The sequence below is a fragment of the Pan paniscus genome, chromosome 2, assembly GCF_029289425.2.
Source record: "Pan paniscus chromosome 2, NHGRI_mPanPan1-v2.0_pri, whole genome shotgun sequence".
Classification (NCBI taxonomy): Eukaryota; Metazoa; Chordata; class Mammalia; order Primates; family Hominidae; genus Pan; species Pan paniscus.
The window spans coordinates 125587509-125610636 of NC_085926.1; the positions used below are offsets into that span (position 1 = coordinate 125587509).

The 23128-nt window shown below is 55.2% G+C and overlaps 2 protein-coding genes across 5 annotated transcripts in view; both read left to right on the forward strand.

Moving 5' to 3' along the window:
* Positions 1-8402, forward strand: part of PODXL2 (podocalyxin like 2) — a 43600-nt gene extending 35198 nt beyond the window's left edge. The window contains exons 5-8 of one of the 2 annotated variants that reach the window (XM_034957298.2): positions 4051-4207; positions 4751-4812; positions 7044-7223; positions 7878-8402. In XM_034957298.2, coding sequence (XP_034813189.2) covers positions 4051-4207; positions 4751-4812; positions 7044-7223; positions 7878-8090 — 612 coding nt within the window. In that variant the 3' untranslated portion in view covers positions 8091-8402. The remainder of the gene's footprint in view (positions 1-4050; positions 4208-4750; positions 4813-7043; positions 7224-7877) is intronic. The other variant, XM_055110394.1, reaches the window with a different exon arrangement.
* Positions 8403-8524: 122 nt separating this feature from the next.
* On the forward strand, positions 8525-16580 carry ABTB1 (ankyrin repeat and BTB domain containing 1). 3 transcript variants are annotated; one of them, XM_003815245.4, is made up of 12 exons: positions 8525-8677; positions 9988-10050; positions 10142-10197; positions 11604-11748; positions 11906-12065; positions 12170-12215; positions 12601-12717; positions 12802-12920; positions 13099-13197; positions 13310-13477; positions 15639-15839; positions 15923-16580. In XM_003815245.4, exons 1-12 carry the CDS (start codon positions 8622-8624, stop codon positions 16127-16129), a joined length of 1437 nt encoding a protein of 478 aa, XP_003815293.2. In that variant the 5' UTR covers positions 8525-8621; the 3' UTR covers positions 16130-16580. The 3 variants fall into 3 exon arrangements, with proteins under 3 accessions (XP_003815293.2, XP_003815294.2, XP_008966439.2); XM_003815246.4 differs by having other exon boundaries at positions 9988-10015; XM_008968191.7 differs by having other exon boundaries at positions 8547-8677; positions 9942-10050.
* Positions 16581-23128: the final 6548 nt, after the last annotated feature.

Sequence of the window (23128 nt, forward strand, 5' to 3'; positions counted from 1 at the left end):
GTATATACCACATGTTATTTATCCATGCAGCTGTCCATGGACACTTGCATTGCTTCCATCTTTTGGCTATTGTGAATAGTGCTGCTGGGAATGTGCTGTGCAAATATATCTTCAAGACTCTGTTTTTAATTATTTTGGGTATATACCCAGAAGTGGGGTTGCTGGATCATATGGTAATTCTATTTTAAATTTTTTTGAGGAATCTCCATACTGTTTTTTGCTATGAGTATACCATTTTACATTTTCGCCAGCACTAGGGTTCCAGTGTTTCCACATCCTCATAAACACTTATTCTTTTCTGTTTTTTTAAACAGTGGCCATCCTGAGAGAAGTGAGGTATTTGGTTGGTGCAAAAGTAATTGCGGTTTTTGCCATTGAAAGTAATGACAAAACCCGCAATTACCTTTGCACCAACCTAAATGGTCTCATTGTGGTTTTGATTTGCATTTTCCCTGATGATTGGTGATGTTGAGCATTAGTCATTATTATTAAGTCAATGCTTACTATATTTTATCAACATACTTATTAGTTTCTTTGCCAGATTCACCACTTGTTAGAATTTTTTCAAACCATTTGAGAAAAAGTTGAAGACATTATTTCCTTTTGCCCCTACCCCCAAATACATTAGTTTGTGTTTCCTCAGAACAAGAATATTCTTTTAGATAACCACAATGGAATGGTCAAAATCAGGAATTAGCACTGCTACAAAACTATTATCTGATTACCTACCTTATTTCAATTTCACCATGGTTCCAATAATGTCCTTTATAGCCTTCTTCCCTCCCATGCCGGGATATAATCCATGGTCATGCATCACATTATTTGTCTTGTCTCCTTAGTCTCCTTTAATCTGGAATAGTTCCTCGGCCTTTCTTTGCATTTAATGACCTTGACTTATTTGAAAAATGAAAGGAATAAATGTGCATAAAAACTGATGGGCTATACAGAGACTACATATTCAGAAAAAGACAGGGAGAAAAGTGCTGGCAGTCTCTTGTGGAAAGTTTTACACGATGGAACTACAGGAGTTCCAGGAGTTCAGCCCTCAAGATCTAGAGAAAGTGATGCAGGCTCAGTGGCTTCTATTTTACCTAGATGTCACAGGTAACACAGAAGAAACTGGAAAGAAGTCTAAGAAGGAAACATGAGAGGAGGAAGAAAGATAAAACAGTAAATCCAGAGGTGGTGTTTTTGAGTTCTAGAAGGCAAAAGAAATCCTTACTGTAGAGATGCAAGGATCCGATCCTTTGTCTAGCACAACAGAGAGAAGTGCTAGAGGACAAGGACAAGGAGGAGAAATATGTGGATCATCCTTTAGTGAAAATCCTGAAATAGAGCTTCCATGCAAAGGGCTGGATCATCAAGATCTGGATGAAGAAGCAGCATTGACACAGTGATGAGGCGCCAGTCCTTTGCCTGAGGCTGCAGAGTTTCTCAGTGCATGCCACACACATGCTTACAAGATGTTCCAGGCTGCATGGGACTTTCCTTGCCCCAGCCCCCAATTTAGCCATTTCTGCAAGGAGCCCTGCTTCCTTTTAATGAGGAAAGGTATTTAGAAACCAAGATCTGGGCCCCAGGTGTGCTCATGGCTACTGGGGTGTCACTGCTTCTAGGCCCTTCTAGAAGAACTGAGCAATATGGATCTTTATTTCTGTCTCTCTCTAGGGCATAGATATACATATATCATGTATAATGCATGTACACATATTAAAAGTACAAATTCAATATTTCCAATTCTAATCCATCACCACTGGATGATGTCCTCCTGTGCTTACTGCTACAAACTTTAGATCTGTAGTCCATCTGGAATTAGTTTTGGTAAATGATGTCAGGTATGAATCAAGGAACTTTTTTTGTTTTCCTTGGGATATCCAGTTGTCCCAGCACCTGTGATTGAATAAGTACTTTACTTATTCACAGTAAGGTAGGGTGTCGGGACCATTGCCCATGTTTTTAAATAGGGAAACTGAGGCTCAGAGAGGTACTTCTTTTTTTTTTTTTTTTTGCTGACATCACAGAGAGCTGACAAATGGCAGAAGCAAGATTTGAACCAATGTATTTATTTATTTTTGTCACCCAGGCTGGATTACAGTGGCACAATGTCAGCTTACTGCAGCCTCAACTGCCCAGGCTCAAGTGATCCTCCCACCTCAGCCTCCCAAGGAGCTGGGACCACAGATGTGCACCACCATACTTGGTTAATTTTTTTGCATTTTTTGTAGAGACGGGGTTTGCCATGTTGTCTGTGCAGGAGTTGGAACTCCTGGGCCCAAGTGATCCACCTCCCTTGGCCTCCCAAATGTTGGGATTACATGAACCAGTGCACCTGGCCAGAACCCAGATTTATTTGATTCCAAAGTCAGGGCTTTTCCCCCTTGCCACGGACATTCAGTTTTCCTGTCTACATAATAAGTGGTATGAAATCTGCAGTCATCAGATCCTCCCACACTGACATTGTGGGTCTCTGGGCTTAAGCCAGGCAGACATATGTACCCAGGAAAACATGGGGTGTGCAAACACAGCAGAGCACAGAGCCGCAGCACAGAGGGCAGGCACTTCATGTGGCAGGAGAGTGCTTGTTTTGTAACCGGGGGTCTGTGGGTCATGGTGCATGGACCCTTGCTCTGGCAGGGGTGGGCATGCACTCCTTCTCCCCCCATACTCAATCAGTGAATAAAGTAAGAACCATCACAGAACTAGGGGTTTCCTAGCTGCTCTATGGCCATCTCCAGGTACCCATCTTCTCCCACATTTAAAACTCAGTTGGCTGGCTATTAGACCAGTGAGTGCCAAGGCTTGAGCCTGAGCCTGGCATTTGCCATGGTAACAAAGAACAGAGGCCCAGCATTTCAATCCCTCTGGTAGCCTTTAGGTTGGCATGACAACTACGAAACAGCTCATTAGCCTGGGCTCTAGCAGAAGGGAGATTTGGAGTGGCAGGGGATCCTGCAGGGCTGGCCTGGTGAGATGCTCGTGCCTCCCAGTGGCGCTGGCTCTCAGCTGCATAGCAGGGCACTGTGAGAGAGCTGAGCACCTGGGAGAGGGGTATCTGCAGCAGGCTGTGGAGGCTACGAGCAGGGAATATGCGACTGTGCATGTTCAGGAGGGAGAAGGCTGCTGGGGAGGAGCCGGAGTGAGGAGTGGCCACAGGGCCAAAGGAGGGTATCTTCCTAGATGGGGCTGGGCAGGGACAAATGGCAGGATGTGAACCAGGAGGCAGGGTTCTGGCCTGTGCCCCAGCCTGGGCTCTTGCCATTCGTTGAGTTTCTGTTTAAGGCCAGGCTCTTGTTTTTGTTTTAAATTGTGGAATTACACGTACACATGGTCAAGAAAACCTCACAATACAAGCGAGTGCACGATGAGAAAAGGTCTCCTCACACCCCTCCCTCTGTTCCAGCCCAGCTCCAGGGGCTGCGGTTCCCATCTCTGTGTTTGCTCTTCTGGCCTCCACCGCCTACACAAGAGCACACAGATGGCTTCCCCACTCAACAGCTTGGGGCTGCATCTCTGCGATGACAGGCGAGAGGAGAGCCGCGTTCTGCCACTTCTGGCCCTCCCCAATTTTTGGTAGTTACATGGTGCACACCTCTTTTGGCCATCACCACTCCCACCCGCCCATGTGTTCATCCCCAGCACCATGCACTTGAGCACTAGGCACAGGGAGCAGTTCTCCCATAGGCCTTACCACTCTGTGTACCCAGTTTCTGGGCTTGTCACTGTACATGGCTGCGTGTGTGTGTGTGTGTCCGTCCCCAGCCCCCGCCCCGCTCAACTGCATGTGTCTCTGGGACAGGCCCCTTGACTTTCTCATGGCTAGAGGCCAGGGCAGGAAGGAGCACCTGGTGTAAGTGAACAAATGGGTGTACATCTTGGGGTTCCCACATTCCCTGGCTTGCAGCTCTCAGAGGGTCTCCAGAGTTGACCAGAGCTGCCTCTCTGGGAACAGCCAGAGGGTTGAGGGTGAGTACGGGGCTGGGCCTAGAGGCAGAGGGCTCAGTAGAGCCCCTCTCCTTCACTGAACACGGGGGGCTCTTTCTGCCCTTGTAGGAGGTGTTCCGGCAGCACCGGGGGCCACAGCTCCTGGCCCTGGTGGAAGAGGTGCTGCCCCGCCATGGCAGTGGCCACCACGGGGCCTGGCACATCTCTCTGAGCAAGCCCAGCGAGAAGGAGCAGCACCTTCTCATGACACTGGTGGGCGAGCAGGGTGAGCGAGGGCAGGTGATGGGAGGGCCCAGGAGGGCAGTGGGAGGCAGGCGGCCCCTGAGGGTCACAGGAAAAAAGTGCACGCATAAGGGCTTTGAAACTTGGAACTCCAGGACAGTAGTTTGAGCTACTTAGCTTAGTGGTCAAGGTGTACCCACCAGCTTGGGTTCTGGGGACAAGGAGGAGGGTGTGAGAATTAAGGATGGGGAACAGGAGGCAGGGGAACAGGTGTGGTCCAGCACAGGTGGGAGATGAATGGACACTGTACCTGGTGTGGCAGGGGAGAAGGGGTGTGTTCAGAAGGCAGTGTGTGGGCTTCGCAAGTGGCTGGCTGGTGTTATACAAATCGATGTTCTAACAGATCGATGCAGTGGAAAGCATGTCTAAGAGAGGGGGAGGCATGTGCCTTGAGGATCTGTGTGCAATTTGAGCCAGGAAGGGAGACAGAGGCTCAGGCCAGCTGTTGGAGAGCGGGGCCAGAGCCCTTGGAGGGGCACGCACCTCAGCCATGGTCGCACTGATAGTGGTGTTTCTTACCCCCCAGGGGTGGTGCCCACTCAAGATGTCCTTTCCATGCTGGGTGACATCCGCAGGAGCCTGGAGGAGGTAAGAGTGCAGGGACCTGGACCTGTTAGCTTCTAATATGCTCCCTCCTGTCTCTGTTCCTCAAAGTCCCAGGAGTCTGCCCACATCGTGAGGTTCAAAGGAGTATAAGACAGAGCGTGCTCTGGGCAGGTTCCTTGCTTCAGGCCTTCCTTAGACATGGTTTTGTGGGAAAGACGGTGCATGTGCATGCTACCAACCAAAGGTCCAATGCAGGCAATGGCCAGGGGCAGAAAGGGGCCATGGGGGTGTGGGGGCTGTGCTAAGAGGCTGACAGTCAGGAGAGGGCCCAGAGAGGAAGGGTCTGGGGAGCAATGAGGGTTAACTGGGAGTTTTCTGGGTAGACAGTGGCAGAGACACCATGCTGCCTGGTGGGAGGGGCGAGCATGATGGGTTCCAGAAACCACAAGAGCAAGCCTGGGAGACCTGGACATGTGACTTGGCGTGGACGTGTGAATCTACTGGTGCTTGCACGGCCAGGCCCTGCGCTCCTGCTGCGGTGAGATGCGGCGCCTGGGGGCCAGGAGGCAGCCCTGCCATCTTGGGAGGTGCCCCCACCCAGTGCAGTCTGCTGGCTGCCTGGCCCATCCCGATCAACCTCTCCTACCCAGCTGCCGCACAAGCTTGGATGGGATGGCAGGGTCCCCCAGTCCTGCTCCTCACACCACCTTGCCTATGGGGTCCTTCTGTTCCTCATCTCACTTCTTGAGGACAGCCACCATCTCCACCAAAACTGCCTTTGCTCACTGTAGAGTCCAGTGCCCTGTCATCAGCCCTCTCCACTCCCGAAGGTGCTGCCATTTTTGGCAGGAGAGATGAGTGGTATAATGCTGGCCGCCTCTTCATCCTTGCGTGCCAGGGGAGCAGAGGCCCTGGTGGTGGTGCTTTTCTGGTGAGCATGTCGAATGCCCACTGAGCACCACAGTGTGCAAGGCTCTCTCCCTCAGTCCTCGCCACCACCCCATGGGGTTGTGAGGGTTAAGTGAGGCACCTGTTGAGTACCGATGGTGTCCCCATGGAAGATGAGAGCTGAAGCGGGAGAGGTTAGGTGACCTGTCTGAGATGGCACCAGCAGTAAGCGGTAGAGCCAGGCTTTGCAGGAAGCCTGATTCCGGAGCCCGGGCCTTTCACCACACTGCTCTACTGCCTGGAGGGCCACTGAGGCCCTTCCCAGTTCTGGAATCGTGGGTCCATGAACAGTGGGGCTGCTGGTGGAAGTGTGGGCTAACCTTGACCTTTTATACAGTCCTCCCCCTGCTTTTCGCTGCCCCTGAGTATTCTGGCCTTACTGGTCACTTAATTCACACTGACTTGGCCAAAAGTCATGCTGGGTCTTTGGAAATATACTCAGGTGAATCTAGCAAGAAAAACTGACCCTTGATAACAAAAAATTGAGAAAAGTACTGGAGATACACGGGTGGTTCACAGAAACCGGGGAAGAGCTGCAACCTGAACTCAGAAAGGGGGCCTGGTGCAACCTAGGCCTCAGCACTGGGAACTGCCCTGATCCCTCACCTGAGGAGCCCCTGGTGGTGCTCGCCCTCCTGCTTCTCTCTGCTAAGATGCTGATCTGTGGAGAGAGCACCTGCCTGGCCCCTGGCGCCGATCTCCTTGGCCAGAGAAGGCAGGACTGACCATGACAACCTGCAGCGTGGAGGGATGCAGGCAGCTACATGCCAGCAGTGAACACGCCATGGGAAGGGAGGAAGCTGGGCAGCTGGGGTGGCCCCCCATGTGGCCTGCATGCCCTCAGTATCCCTCCCTGCACCGGCCCTGGCATCAGGAAGCTGACTGGTCCACCCCTCCCCACCGAGGTGGAAGCGGTTGTATGGTGGAGGATGTGTGGGGGGCTCACATCTCTTGTCTCTCTAACTAGTTAGGATAGGTGTGGGCACTCTCTCTAGTTGGATGGTGTCCAGCAGCATGGGTCCACTCTCACTGGAGGGCTAGGGCCACAGTGAGCTCAGACTCAGCGGCTGGGGCAGAAGCTATGGTGGGATGTGAAGGAGGCTGGGAACATGGGCATGGGGTGGAGAGGCCTCCAGGTGTACTGAGGCAAACGGGATGGGCATGGGGTAGAGGCAAGCCCAGGCCCCAGGGAACTTCAGGAGCCGGGAGTGCCAGCACCTTCTAAGCCTGCTCCCCCATCCCCACCCGAGCCCAATGCAACCACCCCAGAGGAGTCATGGCACCCCAGGACCTCAGCTGAGGAAACTGGCCCCTCCCACCCCTAGATTGGCATCCAGAACTATTCCACAACCAGCAGCTGCCAGGCGCGGGCCAGCCAGGTGCGCAGCGACTACGGCACGCTCTTCGTGGTGCTGGTGGTCATTGGGGCCATCTGCATCATCATCATTGCGCTTGGCCTGCTCTACAACTGCTGGCAGCGCCGGCTGCCCAAGCTCAAGCACGTGGTGAGTGTGGGGACAGGTGGGGCTGGGGGCCAGTGGAGAGGAGAGTGCCCATCGATAGGTGTCCTCATCTGCAAGGGGAGGCAGTGACTCTCCTGGGCGCACAGGGTCCCGTGGGTGAAGCAGCTGGTCAGCCTAGCACTGCTGACTGCTCTGCAGGGCACCAGCCCCAGGACAGGTGCCAGAGGTGCAGGGAGTGAGGGGGCTGCTAGCCCCACCAGGGGGCCCCTCCCTGGCACCACCAGCCCCTTTCCGGCGGAGGCACTGCAGGGCCTGAGCACCTGAATACCTCACCAGAGGCAGGCCCTGCGTTGGTGGTGCCCAAGGATCAAGGAGAGGCTCCAGCAGCCTGGAGGCCTCCCCAGGAGGAAGCGAGCAGAGCCCTAGCGATGCTCCCTGCCCACCTCGCAAGTGGAGTCTTCTTAGGGGGCTGTTGGGGGATCGATGACGTCAGGGAGGCCACGGGGCTTTGTAGTGCCAACGACTAGTAGGTTTATTTTGAGAAAGGAATTGAGCTGCAGCAACAGAAAAGAAGGATCTGGCACCTGTGGAGGGTGCCGCGGGGACCCCCTGGGTGGGGTTGCACAGACGGCCGCGGGCCTGGCGCTGTCCGGGGGCCGGCTCGCTCGCCCATGGCCTCTCCCCACCCCGCCTCAGTCGCACGGCGAGGAGCTGCGCTTCGTGGAGAACGGCTGCCACGACAACCCCACGCTGGACGTGGCCAGCGACAGCCAGTCGGAGATGCAGGAGAAGCACCCCAGCCTGAACGGCGGCGGGGCCCTCAACGGCCCGGGGAGCTGGGGGGCGCTCATGGGGGGCAAGCGGGACCCCGAGGACTCGGACGTGTTCGAGGAGGACACGCACCTGTGAGCGCAGCCGAGGCGCAGGCCGAGTGGGCCGCCAGGACCAAGCGAGGTGGACCCCGAAACGGACGGCCCGGAGCCCGCACCAGCCCCGGGCCGCTCCCGTGGCCTGGCCCTCGGCGCGGGCTCCTCCCCGCTTCCCCCGACTTCACACGGCGGCTTCGGACCAACTCCCTCACTCCCGCCCGAGGGGCCGGCCTCAGAGCCCGCCTTGGCCCCGCTTTCCCGCCCCTGAACCCCGGCCCCGCGGGCGGCGGGCGGCGCTTCCTGCGCCCCGGGACTCCATTAAACCCGCCCGGAGACCACGCCGGGCCCAGCGCGTCTGCCTTCTTGACTCATTCTTATTTCCGGGGTTGGGGCGGGGCGGGCGGGGCACCCCCGGGGCAGGGGCGGGGCCGCGGGGCGGGGAGGCCGGGGCGGGCGGGTCCTCCGGACGCCGCTGCGGGGCGGGGCGGGGCGGGGCTGAGCGTGTTTACATCCGCCGGGTGCGCGGCGTCGCCGCCCGAGGTCGTTCGGCTCGGGTACCATCCTCCGCGCCATGGACACCAGCGACCTGTTCGCCAGCTGCAGGAAGGGGGATGTGGGCCGAGTGCGGTGAGGACCCCGCAGTCCCGGGGAGGGTGCGGGAGGTGGCCGCCCTCGGAACGCCTCGGGCCCTGGGACGGGCGGCTGAGCGGCCGCGGAGAGGCGGGCGCCTCTGCCGGCTCACAGCCCTCGGAGCGCCCCCGCGGGGCAGACCACCTGGACCCCCGCCGCAGCCCCCCAGCGGAAGCGCGCTGGGGCGGGGACACTGATGGCCAATGACCCCCGGAGGGCTTCCTGTAAGAAGGGACTGCTCCGCGGAGGCCCGAAGGCGCAGAAGTGGGCGGAGAGAAAGGCGGGCCACTGTTCGCCCTGGTAGGGCCCGGACGTCAGACACCCCGGGCGCAGGGCGCGGGTATAGGCCTGGGACTCCAGACGTGGCCCCTTTCTCTCGTGCTCTCTGGACCTGGCGCGGGGAACACCTAGAGCCCATAATCGGCCTCCGGTCCCTGAGGATTCGGAAACTCCTGACGCAGCTAAAGTGAATCTGGCGCTGAGATGCCGCCTCCATGGGCCGGACGCGGAGGGAAGGGGTGCCCAGTTGGGTTCTGGGGCCCTTCCCCTCCTTGGGCTTCCACTATCCCGTTTGACCTCCTTTTTTCTTGGCCCTTCCTCCCCCTTGACCTGGTGCTGACTGACTGCTTCCACCTCCCCTGGGCTGGCGCCGGGCTGCTGTACTCCCGTAGCCTCCCTGGGCCGCTCCCTGACATCCCGTGCCACTCAAGAGTTAGTGCATAGTGTCAACGCTGAGTGGGTTCACAGCACTTCCAGGTGCAGCCTGGAGGCCTCCTTCGGGCTGCCCCCGCCTCAGTGGGGCTACATTAGCATTGGCGACTCCCCTCGCTCACCTTCCGCATCCCATCAGTTGCTGTATCCCGCGACTCCTGCCTCCTAGAATTGTGTGCCCTCCACACCATCAGGAGGCCTGCAGCAGCTTTTCCCCGGGCTCCCTGCTTCTAACAGGGCCAGCTTCTTCCTGCAGTAGAGAGCTCTGGTGGGAGTGAAGGCTCCATCACCTCCTCTCCCAAACGCTGAAAGGCCAAAGGTCCAGCCTCGGCACTGGCTCTGGCTTCTGTCCCTGTAGCCCATCGTCCCCCAGCACTGATAGCACACCGTGTCTGCCTGTTCGACCCCACCTCCACATCCTTGCCTGCACTTTGCCTTGAGTGCCTCTCCTGCTCTGGTCTGCCTGTCACCTGCCCTCACCTGGGGGAGGCTTCCCCATACCAAAAGGGATGTTTTCCCTCCGTTCCTTTCCACGGGCCTTCTTTCTCAGACCATGAACCCGTCCTGACCCAGGCTCTGACCTCCTTCCTGCCCAGGTACCTGCTGGAGCAGCGAGACGTGGAGGTGAATGTGCGGGACAAGTGGGACAGCACCCCCTTGTGAGTGCTGGAGAGAGGGGTGGGGAGGGTGGGGGTTGGTGCACCCCTTCAGCACTGAGGACTGCCTCCTGTACTTCCTTCCTCCCTTCAGGTACTATGCCTGCTTGTGTGGGCACGAGGAGCTGGTACTCTACCTTCTGGCCAATGGTGAGAGCAGGGAGCCCGGCTCACGGGTGTGCGTGGGTGCATGCATGTGTGCGTGTGGGTGCATGCATGCGTGCGTGCATTCAAAGGCCTTGATACACATTTGCAAAGCACCACGATTCCTCTCTTACCACCCAGTCGAATCAGCAAGTACTATTATTGCTACTTTAAAACCTTTTCTCTGTCCACCCTGCCCATCTCTACTTCTACGACCTGAGCCCAGTCATCAGCATTTCTCCCCGGACACGGTGCCTGCCTCTCTCTTGCCATTGCAGCCAATTTGATCTTTTCACAATGAATCTGATCGGCTAAAAATCCTCCAGCGAGTTCCCATTGCCTCTAGGATACAGTGAGCCTGCCTGGCCATGCCCAAGGCTCCACAGGGTCTGCCCTCCCACTGGCCTCATTCCTTCGGCTCTCCCTGCTTGCTTGCTGCTTGCTTGCTGCTACACTGGCCTCGCTGGGGCTCCACTGTGCTATGCATGCCCCTGTTCCTGCCCCAGGGCCTTTGCACCTGCAGTTCCTCCTGCATGGACTGCCGTTCCGCAAACGTTCACATGGCCCACTCCCCCTTCATTCAGGTCTCTGCAAGCCGCCACCATCACAGAGTGACCTTTCATGACTTCCCTTCATTCAGGTCTCTGCAAGCCGCCACCATCACAGAGTGACCTTTCATGACTTCCCTTCATTCAGTGCCATTCTTCTTCCTATTTTGGTTTTTTCTTTTTGGAGACAGAGTCTTGCTCTGTCACCCAGGCTGGAGTGTAGTAGTGTGATCCCGGTTCACTGCAGCCTTAACCTCCCAGGCTCAAGTGATCCTCCTGCCTCAGCCCCTTCAAATCTTCAAATAGCTGAGACTACAGGCGTGCACCACCACGCCTGGCAAGTTTTTGTATTTTTTTTGCAGAGATGGGGTCTCACTATGTTGCCCAGGTTGGTCTCAAACTCCTGAGCCCAAGTGATCCACCTACCTTGGTCTCGCAAAGTGCCTGGATTATAGGTGTGAGCTGCCACGCCCAGCCTTGTTTTTCTTAATAGTCCCTGCCATCGTTAGGTAGTGGGTTGATTGTCCTGCCTCACTAGAGTATAAGTTCAGCAGGACAAGGACCTGTGTCTCGTTCACTGCTGTGCTCCAGTGTGTGGGACAAGCCCAGCCACCAAGCTCTCCGTTCTGTGTTGTCTGTCTTCCGTGTGAGTGAGTATGTGCCTGTGTGAGTGCACACAGACGTGCCCATTCGCCTAGCCCTTGACTGGGAGGGTGTTGGGGTCAGAGTGGGCCCAGGGTAATTTGGGAAGGCATCACCAGAGATTCGAAGCCCCATGTGTGGGAAGGTGGGGAGGAGGGACAGGGAGATTAGAATTTCCCCCAGGCCCCTTCCCTGCTAACTGGTGAGCCCTGCCTCCCCCAGGAGCCCGCTGCGAGGCCAACACCTTCGATGGTGAGCGCTGCCTCTATGGGGCACTGAGTGACCCCATCCGCCGGGCTCTACGTGATTACAAGCAGGTCACGGCTTCCTGCAGGAGGCGGGATTACTATGACGACTTCTTGCAGCGGTGAGCCAGGGCACATGAGGGGTGCAGCATGGGGTGCGGTGGCCCTGGTGGGTGTGGCGAGTCTGCTCTGACTGTGGCCTGCACTGGGTTCTGAGTGCTCCGAGGAATGGGGTGGGGCTGTGCCAAGTATCCTCCCTCCTGGCTTGTCCCTCCCCAGGCTTCTAGAGCAGGGCATCCACAGTGACGTGGTCTTTGTAGTACACGGGAAGCCATTCCGGGTGCATCGCTGCATCCTGGGTGCACGTAGTGCCTACTTTGCGAACATGCTGGACACCAAATGGAAGGGCAAGAGTGTCGTGGTTCTCAGGCACCCACTGGTATGTCCCTTCAGGGTGGCAGAGGGGCATGAACTGTCCAGGAACAGCAGGAGGTTGTGCTGGGTGGCTGCCTCTGACATTACTTTCTGGTTTTCTGCCCACAGATCAACCCCGTGGCCTTTGGGGCCCTGCTGCAGTACCTGTACACAGGTGACCCCCTGGGTCCAGGGTAGGAGGAGAGGGAGTGGGCCGTCCTTCTGGACAGCAGTACACCTAGGTGTGGCTGGGCTGACCTTTCACCTCTAGACACTTCATGGTCCCCCCGGGGTGGTTCCAGCTGCCTCTCGGGTTGGGTTGCAAGAGAGAGGACTAGTGTGCCTGCTCAGGAAGAGCTTGTCCCACCCACATGCTGAGGCCCTCCCATCTGTTCCCTGGGGCCTGTAGAACAGCTTTTGATGGGGAAACCATGGTGGCAAGTGGGCCCAGGAGTCCTAGTCCTGCAGCCAGGTGGCCAGGTGGGAGGGGATCACCCTTTTTCTGTGGGCCTGATGACAGCTGAGGTTCTGCAGGCCCTCATCCTTCCAACTGCCCCCAGGCCGCCTGGACATTGGCGTAGAGCATGTGAGTGACTGTGAGCGCCTGGCCAAGCAATGCCAGCTGTGGGACCTGCTCAGCGACCTGGAGGCCAAGTGCGAGAAGGTGTCTGAGTTTGGTGCGAGCAGGGTTTGGGGCCCGGGGCCATGGGTGCGGCCTGGCAGGGCTGGCCTGGCTCCCTGAAGTTGTTCTTCCCCTGTAGTGGCGTCTAAGCCAGGCACGTGTGTGAAGGTGCTGACCATCGAGCCCCCACCTGCAGACCCCCGCCTCCGGGAGGACATGGCGCTGCTGGCCGATTGTGCCCTGCCCCCCGAGCTCCGAGTAAGTGCGGGGCTGGTGGGCAGGAAGGGCGTTTTGGGATGGCAGGCTGTGACAGGCAGCCCAGATACTTGGGCTCAATTCCTTGTGTGGCCCTGGACCAGTTACTTCCCTTTTGTGAACCTAGTCGTTCACTTCTGTGAACAACTGCTCTGATGGGGTCACCTCTTCTGTACCCCAGGGTGATCTTTGGGAGCTGCCCTTCCCTTGTCCTGACGGCTTCAACAGCTGCCCTGACATCTGCTTCCGAGTGGCTGGCTGCAGCTTCCTCTGCCACAAGGTGCCTGTGCCCTCCTGTTGCCCCTGGCCCCAGCCCGTTGCCCTGAGCCCCCGTCTAGCTCCTCAGGAGACAGACCCTGGCCCTCACACTTCCTGAGCCCGGCCTCCCCCAGGCCTTTTTCTGTGGCCGCAGTGACTACTTCCGAGCCCTGCTGGATGACCACTTCCGAGAGAGCGAGGAGCCAGCGACCTCAGGGGGCCCCCCAGCCGTCACCCTGCATGGCATCTCACCCGACGTCTTCACTCACGTGCTCTACTACATGTACAGCGACCACACTGAGGTGGGGGCTCAGGCAGAGCTGGGGATGGCACACAACCTGTGCTGCCGTGGGCTGAGAGGGAGCGCCAGGGCCCTGGGGGTCTGTGGAAGGGCCCAGCTGGCCCCATGGTTGACGTTTTGAGAAGGCTGGAGGGGAAGGCTGTGGGACTTTGGATTTTTCTTTCAGGTAGAGGAAGCCTTGTTGGGCTCCAGAGAGAGGATGAGTGATGAGCTTGTGTCACAGACACTCCACACTTGTCAGCCACTTGGGATCCTCAGCTTCTCTAGCAGGAGGGTGGAGGGTGGGTGGGGACAGCCTCCTCTCTGTGGTGCTGCAGATCCCTGGGGTTCTGGGTTCCCAGTCTCCTCTTCCCTTGCTGCCTGCCTCTGTCTCCAGCTGCCCCAAGGTGTCCGTAAGCCAAGGCTGCAGGGCAGCAGCAGAGTGCTGAAGGTTTGCTCTGCCAGGGTGTGTGAGAGAGAGAGAGAGTGTGTGTGTGTGCGTGCGTGTGCGCGCGCACTATAAAGCGATCCCCATATCTGGTGGCTTAAAGAAGAGGGGAGTTTGTTTCTCCTTCACTTCTGACTGAGGTGGGTGCCCCAGGGCAAGTGGCTTGCGGAAGATCAGGTCATCCCTCCATCTTGCCCCTGTATGCCTAAGGGTGAAGGTCAAAAACCTTTTCTCTAAAGGTGAGTGTTTCAGGTTCTGTGGGCCATATGGCCCTGTTGTAGCTACTGAACTCTGTAGCGCAAAGGTAGCCAGAGACAGTACAGAGATGAGTGGGTGAGGCTGCATTCCAATAAAACTTTACTTGCACAAACAGGCTGGATTTGGTCCACAGGCCGTAGCTTACCCATCCTGCCTGGGGCATCGCCTTTGGCCATGGAGATTGGGTCCTAGGCAAACTCATGCTCTAGGAGGAAGAGGAAGGCAAGGCAAGCAATGCTGTTTTTGTAGAAGCCACCGGAAATTGCACCACTTCTCATGTTCCCCTGGAGAGAACTTCGTGCCTACCTGCCAACAAGGGAGGCTTGGAAAGTCATTCTGTGGCCAGGGCCCTGTTTTGTGGGGGAAGGGGAGGAAGCATGCTGGGAGACAGAGGGCAGTCCCTACTGCTGCTCTATCTCCAGTGGCAGCTCCCTTGTCCATCCCTCCCCGCGGCCTGACAGCCCCTCAGCCTCCATCTTTCCCACCCCCTCTACTGGGCATCTCCTGCAGCTCAGCCCAGCTCTCTGGCCCCTGTAGCAGGGGTTACCTTTGCCCACCCTGGAGAAGCTCCCTCTTCAAGGAGCCTCGCCACCCCAAGGGCACCTTGTCTCAGAGTGTGGCTTGGGCTCCTAACCTGGGTTGATACTGGTTGAGCTGTGTGACACTGGGTGAGCTTTGTGATCTTGGGCCAGTTACTTAACTGCTCTGTGCCTCTAGAACATGGGGATAGCGCTCGTCGTCGTTTCCTAAGGCCTTGTGCAGATGCATGGGTTACCCAGGTAAAGGAGGTGGCATGGCACATGGCACGTGGCCTGTAATGTGGTCGCAGAGCTCCCCTTGTCTCTGTCTGCAGCTTGCTCCCTGTGCCACCCAGGCTCTGGCCTGAATCTGAGGGCTTCAGTCTTGTCTAGCACAGGATGTACCTGTAGGTGGGCTCTGTGTCCCCACAGCCTCTTGAGAGGGAGGGAGCTGGTAGATAGTCTCCCATCCCTGGCAGGGTCCCTGCATGGGTCTTGACTAGCTGCCTCTGTCCCTCCATTCTGACAGCCCCCGCAGGTAGGCATGGTTATCTATACCTCATGGACTGGGAACTAGAGGCACAGGGAGGTGCAGTGACTTGCCCAGGGCCCCACAGCTAGAAGTGTCAGACCCAGGTCTGTGTAACTCGGAGCTCAGACCCTGGCTCCTGCGAGGGCCCTGCCTCCTGCGAGAGCCCTGCCTCCCGCCTGCCCTGCCAGCCTGCTCAGGGCATGGGAGAACCCCCCAGTCTTCTGCCCCCTAGCAGTCCTGCAGATCCCTGTGGGAATCTGGGCCAGCCCCCCGACCCCCAACCCCATACATGCGCAGGGAGCTCCTACTCCCACTGGAAGCCTTCCCGCCAGTGCCCCCCAACCACCGCAGGCCTTAGCCTTGGCTGTTGTGCCCTGGGAGCCCTTGGTGACCTCGGGGGGCACCATCATCCCTGTCTTCACTGCAGCTGTCCCCCGAGGCAGCCTATGATGTGCTGAGCGTCGCCGACATGTACCTGCTGCCAGGCCTGAAGAGGCTGTGCGGCCGCAGCCTGGCTCAGGTGCTAGACGAGGACACTGTGGTGGGTGTGTGGCGCGTGGCCAAGCTCTTCCGCCTGGCGCGGCTTGAGGACCAGTGCACTGAGTACATGGCCAAGGTCATTGAGAAGGTGGGCCAGTGGGCTGCAGTGGGTGGGAAGGAGGGGTGAGAGGGCGGGCACCCCTCCACTGAGCTGGCCCTTCCCGCTCATAGCTGGTGGAGCGGGAGGACTTCGTGGAGGCGGTGAAGGAGGAGGCAGCGGCTGTGGCAGCCCGGCAGGAGACGGACTCTATCCCGCTGGTGGACGACATCCGCTTCCACGTGGCCAGCACGGTGCAGACCTACAGCGCCATAGAGGAGGCGCAGCAGCGTCTGCGGGCACTCGAGGACCTGCTCGTGTCCATCGGTCTGGACTGTTGAGCCCCTGGCTGGGCAGCCCCAGGGGCCAGGAGCTCTCTTGGAGACAAGCATGTGTATGCGTTTGTGTGCAGCTCTTCTTCCTGCTCCCTGCACATTGAGGGCTTCATGGGGGGTGCAAGGGGCTCAGTGGGGCTTCTCTTCCCTCCATGAGCCTGGAGACCCCAGGGGAGGATCCATTTGGGATGAGCCCCCTCCCCCCAATGCACAAGCCAGCCCCCAAGACCCTGGGGGTGGGCACCACTCAGGGAAACCTGGGGTGGGGGTGGGCTTTGGTCTTAGCACTTTCCTTCTCCAGATCCCCCCTACCCACCCCAGTCCCAAATCCAGTCCTCTGGCCCTTGCCTAGCCCTGAATTGCTTCTCTAAGCTGGTGTTCCCATGCACAGGGCCATTCAGGAAGGGCTGGGGGAGTGTGTGTGGCAATAAAGCTTGAAGGCACCGTGGGAGCATGAGCCTGTGTCCTGGGGTACAGCTTGGGAAGGGTGGGGCCTTCTGGAGCCAGTGGAGCTGGTGTGACCAAGGAAAGAAGCTCTAGAGTTGGGGGCTCCCAGCAGAGGCTGGCCCAGAGCCCAAGGGCCAGGGTACCTGGCTGAGCAGACCTAGAGATCTGCCACTGACCCCAGTGTGGCCTGGGCCCATCCTGGCTCCCTGCCTCCCTGTCTCCATGGATGCTGGTTGTGGTGGGCCTCATTCTAGGAGAGGGCCAGGACCAAAATGACCATTTTTTCTCAGCCCAGTGCCAGTCTTTTCCCCAGGGAGGACCTTGTGGCCCTTCCTGCAGGGGCTGCTACCTTATTATGGGAAGGTAAGCTGCAGGGGCCAAGGGAGACCTTTCTTCTTGGCCCTCTGAAGGTTCACTGAAAAATTAACTTGCAAAAGGCAGAGTAACAGGAGAAAAGACACGCAAATTTATTTAGCATGTAGACATGGGCGTCTTCAGAATGAAGACCCAAAGATGGGAAGCTGTCCATTGTTAGGCTTAGGCTCAGCAAAGTGTGGCCAGCCGAGTAGAAATGGGATTGGCAAAAAGTGCAGGATCCTATGCTGACTGAACAGGGAAACGCAGCCAGGCCTGTCTAGATTCTTCTTGGTCTCTCTGAGCAGCCTGCCTGCCTGCCTTCTGGGTGTGGGGCAGGACCCTCTGGAATGGGGGTCTTATGACCTATAGTCAAACAAGGTGGATCAGATGATTACTTTATGGCCAGTTTTTACACAGATACGGCAGAGGGAAAGTGAGAGTCCTGTTTTTAGGTTTTATGGCTGGCTTTGGGGAAAGGGGGCTCTGGTTTCTAGGGCCTGCCTAGGGGAAGAGGGATTCTAGTTTCTGTGGCTAGCCTCGGGATGATGAGACTGAGAGAAGGGGGCAAAAGTTCAGAGAGAAGCTCCTGCTTCTGAGGTTGTTGCTTGGGTTTTCATTTTGGGGTATTTGAGCCCCAAGGGGGTTTCTCACGATGAGCTGCAGGCCTGTGGACCGCCCCCCCCGCCCCCCCCAGGCCTCTGCCTTCTAACCTGGTTAAACTCAGTGTCGTGTCATGGCCCTGGGGGAGGAAAGGAAGGCTGGTTCTTTCACAGGGCTTCTAATATCCGGTGTCTCCACCCTCCCTGCAGTTATTTCACAGCTGTTCATGCTTTTTTTTTTTTTTTTTTTTCTTTTCAGACAGATTCTCGCTCTGTCGCCCAGGCTGGAGTGCAGTGGTGCGATCTTGCTTGGCTCACTGCAACCTCCACCTCCCGAGTTCAAGCAATTCTGCTCAGCCTCCTGAGTAGCTGGGATTACAGGTGCACGCCACCATGCCCGGCTAATTTTTGTATTTTTAGTGGACACAGGGTTTCGCCCTGTTGGCCAGGCTGAGCTTGAACTCCTAACCTCAGGTGATCCGCCTGCCTTGGCCCCACAAAGTGCTGGGATTACAGGTGTGAACCACCATGCCCGGCCTCTTCATGCCTTTTTACTATGGTATTTTTGGATTTTTTTCCTTCTTCCTCCCCAGTGCATTTTCAGCCATGTTGCACTGGCATGTTGGTCATCACATGAGGGAAGTTGTAGGTCTGAAGTGACCACTAGTGAGGGATCAGCTGGGACAAGTCATGGTGCAGCCTGCAGGAGGTGATGAGTGTGTTGGGGAGGTGTCCTGGGTAGGGCCTGTGGGTGGAGATTGTAGTTTGTGCAAGGGCCTGGGATCCTGAAAACAGCCTGAGATGGGATGGGCTGGCAGGGGTCTGCGCATTGCCAGAGCTGAGCTGCAGCCAGAGGACCAACCCCCACCGTGGCTCTGCCTTTCACTGCTGGCCACCGCTCTGCCTGTTTGCCTGCCCACAAATTGGAGGTGATTATGGCAACTCCCTCTTACCTAGTGTTTGACCTATCCTGAGCCTGGTGTGTTAAACAAAGGCTGAGTCCACCTGGTGGGTGGGAGGTGGGAGCACGGGAGTGACAGGGGCTCACTCTGGTTGCCCTGGGGCACACAGGAAGGGAAGAGTGAGGCCAGGCTAGTGGCCTAACACCAGCAGGTCTCACCTCAGAGCACACACAAATCCTGGTGTGCCAAGAGAGATTTAAATATTTAAATAAAAAATTTTAATTCCTATGCATTTCTTTTCATATGCATTAGGGGAGAAAATGAGCTACTACATGAAACCTTTTTTTACAGATGTTATTATTTGAAATCATAAAGTTTCCAATCTTGAACAAATTTTAAATAAAACCCTAGTAAGAGGGCAGTTTAAGGAAAAATTATCTGGAGTTGGTATTTTAGTGGTTCACCGATACAGCAGATACAGCCAGGTGTACCAGCTATGGCACCTGTTCAGGGAGAGCTGCAGTCTGAGAACTGCCACCCCTCAGGAACTAGGCTGTGTGGTTGTTGGGGCAGCATTCCCCAGCCACACCACACCATTTCTCACTTTATTTTATTTTATTATTTTATTTTTTTGAGACGGAGTCTAGCCCTGTTCCCCAGGCTGGAATACAGTGGTGTGATCTCGGCTCACTGCAACCTTCATCTCCCAGGTTCAAATGATTCTCGTGCCTCAGCCTCCAGAGTAGCTGGGGCTACAGGCGCCCGCCACCATGCCCAGCTAATTTTCATATTTTTAGTAGAGACATTGTTTCACCATGCTGGCCAGGGTGGTCTCGAACTCCTGACCTCAAGTGATCCGCCCGCCTCAGCCTCCCAAAGTGCTGGGATTACAGGCATGAGCCACTGCACCCGGCCCATTCCTCACTTTAGCCTCAGGCAGAGAAGACAGCGCGATGGGGAAACACTTATGTAGGAAGGTGTCCAATGCGGTATTGCAAATCAACAGGAAGCATTGCCAGCAGCCGCAGCGAGCAGCAATTGGGGAAGGAACAGAGAGCATGGATGCGCAGAGCTTCCTGTAACTACGAGGGTGGTCAGTGAAGCTTCTGTGTCCACAAGGAAAAGGTGGAGGACATTCAGGCACTAGGGGGTGCTCCCCAGGCTTATGTGAGAAACCTGTAGCACAGACAGCCACACAGGAGTAGTGAACTACAACCATAGAATTTGAAATTTAGTGTCTAATACTTGGTTCTAAAATTGGGTTGATTTAAATTCAGAAGTGTGCTCTACTCTGACAAATGTTAAAATAGACTAATAGAAGACACATTTTGACACAGAGGCCCTGGGTTTGAGACTCCTCCATCATCCCTAAACCAGAGGAAGAGTTGCTGCGTGAGAGCTGGGGATATTTGATCTGATTTCTGTTTAGTTTCTGTAATGTAGCTGTGCTACCTTTAAAATTAAAAATAAAACAAAACATGTTTATCTCTTTAATTCATTCCCACTCCCAGGTGAAAAAAATTTTTATTGTTGAATGAAAAATATTTTCATCATGTGTTATTGGAAAAATTATATGTATTCTCTCCCAACTCAAGATACCCACAAATTTTTAACAGACAGAAAAATAGACTGGTGGTTCACGCCTGTAATTCCAGCACTTTGGGAGGCTGAGGCAGGAGGATGGTCTGAGCCCAGGAGTTTGAGACCAGCCTGGGCAGCACACTGAGACTCTGTCTTTCCAAAAAATAAAAAATTAGCCGGGTGTGGTGGCGCGAGCCTGTAGTCCCAGCTACTCTAGAGGCTGAGGTGGGAAGGTAGCTTGAACCCAGGAGGTTGAGGCTGCAGTGAGCTGTGACTGCACCACTGCACTCCAGCCTGGGCAACAGAGTGAGACGCTGTCTCAGAAAAAAACAAAAAAGAAAAAAAAAAAGAAAAATCAATTGGACAATGACAAAATGAGCAATGATGGAAAGGAAATAAACTCCATTTTGCACAGGAAAGGTAGTATAGGGATGGCTTGTTGACCCACCAGAAGAGGAAGAAGAGTGAAGGTGGGGCTGGGCAACCCTCTACCTAAAGCCCCCAACCGACAGGTGGTCCTCTCCCGCAGCAACTGCTGCTCTGAGGGTCTGCTCCCTGCTGTGGCTGGTCTTGGACGCTGCATCATCTGCTGCTGACCCCTTTAGTGACACCACCCTTGGTTAGGTGCAGCTGTTTCCTGCAGGGCCCCGAATGAACATGCCCTTCACCCCTGTGCTCCAGCCATCCTGAGAGTCTCTCAGTTTTGGGGCCACCCTGAGCTCTCTGCACCTCGAAAACTCCCCCGCAGACCCCTCTGCTGTGCCCCCAACCCCGGCCCGCTCCTGCTCACCTTTGGCTTCTGGAGGGCTGTGCTGGCCCCAGGCTGTGCTGGCGGACACTGGGTGCCCATCGCTGTTAGGCTCTGGGGTGGGAGTCCATGTCGCCCGGGGTCCTCGTTCTGTGAGGGTGGCCCACCTTGTTCTGCCCTGGTCACTGTTCCTCCCAGCGCTGGACACCGTGCCTGGAGCATCACAGGTGCCCAGTAAGGGGCTTGTGATGAGCCTGAGTGTTCATGGAGGAGGCTGGAAAAGCCAACAAATGCAAACATTGTTGGCTCTAGGTTTGATACAGTGAAGTTCCGGGCAGAATTTGGTTGGCCATAAGTAGAGCATGAGGACCTGGAGAGAATGGGCTGTCCTTCAGGTCTGCACACCTTTGGGGGACCTTCTGCACAGAGGCCAGGTGCCACCCCCCCAGGGCCTGAGTGGTTTGCAGGGTCCAGTGCAAAACAGCACGTGGGGACCTTGCTCAAAGAGCATTAAGAATTTCCAGAGAGCAACAGTAGAGCACTCATCCAAACGCACAGACCTTCTAGGGTGGGGTCTGGGCCTCTGCATGGGTGGCCAGGCTGCGAGGCCAACCCTGCTTCCACACCCAGTTCCCAGCTCAGTGCCTGGCTCAGATAAAGCCTTCCTGCCTCCTTCCTCCCTCCTTCCATCCCTCTCTCCCTCCCTTGGCCACTCATTCATTCCTTCATCACTCCCTCACTCAACCATTCTCTCGCTCACTCATTTCCTCATTTATTCATCCCCTCACTCATGGACTCATCCATCCTCTCATTCTTTCATCCCCTCACTCATTCCCTCATTCATTCTCTCTCACTCATTCTCTCATTTATTCATCCTCTCACTCATTCACTAATTCATCATTCTCTTACTTATTTCCTCTCATTCATTCCCTCATCACACATTCCCAGGCTCACTCATTCCCTCAATCATTCATCCCCTCATTCATTCTCATTCATTCATTCTCTCAATTCTCACTTATTTATTCATCCCCTCACTCATTCACTCATCCATTCATTCTCTCACTAATTCTCTCATTTATTCATTGCCTCACTCATTCACTCATTCTTTCACTCATTTCCTCACTCATCCATTCTCTCACTCATTCACCAATTCATTCATTCTCTCACTCATTTCCTCACCCATCCATTCCCTCATCACACATTCCCTCACTCATTCCCTCATTTATTCATCCCCTCACTCATTCACCCATTTATTCTCTCATGTCTTCACTTGCTCATTCATTCCCTTACTCATCCATTCTCTCATTCATCACTCATTTCCTCACCCACTCATTTCCTCAGTTCATCCCCTCATTCATTTTCATTCATTCACCCATTTCCTCACTCACTCATCCCTCATTCATTCACTTGTCACTCATTCCCTCACTCACTCATTCATTTTCTCTCATTCCCTCACTCTTGTTCCTTCATTCATTCATCCCCTTGTTCACTCATGCTCTCACTCATTCCCTCATCCATTCTCACTCATTCCCTCATCACTCATTCCTTCATTCATTCTCTCATTTCCTCAGTCATTCATTCATTAATTTCCTCCCTCATTCATTTTCTCACTCCTTTCCTCATTCATTCCCTAACTTATCCATTCTGATTCCCTCACCACTCATTCCTTCATTCATTCATCCCCTCACTCATTCCCTCATTCACTCACTCATTCTCTCATTTATTCATCCCCCCACTCATTCACTCATCCATTCATTCACTCACTCATTCCCTCATTCATTCATCCCTTCACTCATCCATTCATTCACTCATTTCCTCACTCATCCATTCTCTCACTCATTCATTCATTCACTCACTCATTTCCTTACTCATCCATTCTCTCACTCACTCGTTCACTCATTCCTTCATTCTCTCACTCATTTCCTCATCCATCCATTCCCTCATCACACATTCCCTCACTCACCCATTCCCTCATTTATTCATCCCCTCACTCATTCACTTATTTATTCTATTTCTTCACTTATTCATTCCCTCACTCATTCATTCTCTCGGTCATTCATCAGTCATTTCCTCACCCACTCATTCCCTCAATTCATCCCCTCATTCGCTTTCATTCATTCACTCATTTCCTCACTCACTCATTCCCTCATTCATTCACTCATCACTCATTCCCTCATTCATCCATTCTCTCATTCCCTCATTCATTTTCTCACTCATTCCCTCACTCTTGTTCATTCATTCATCCCCTCATTCATCCATTCTCTCACTCATTCCCTCATTCATTTTCTCACTCATTCCCTCACTCTTGTTCATTCATTCATCCCCTCATTCACTCATGATCTCACTCACTCATTCATACCCACACTCATCC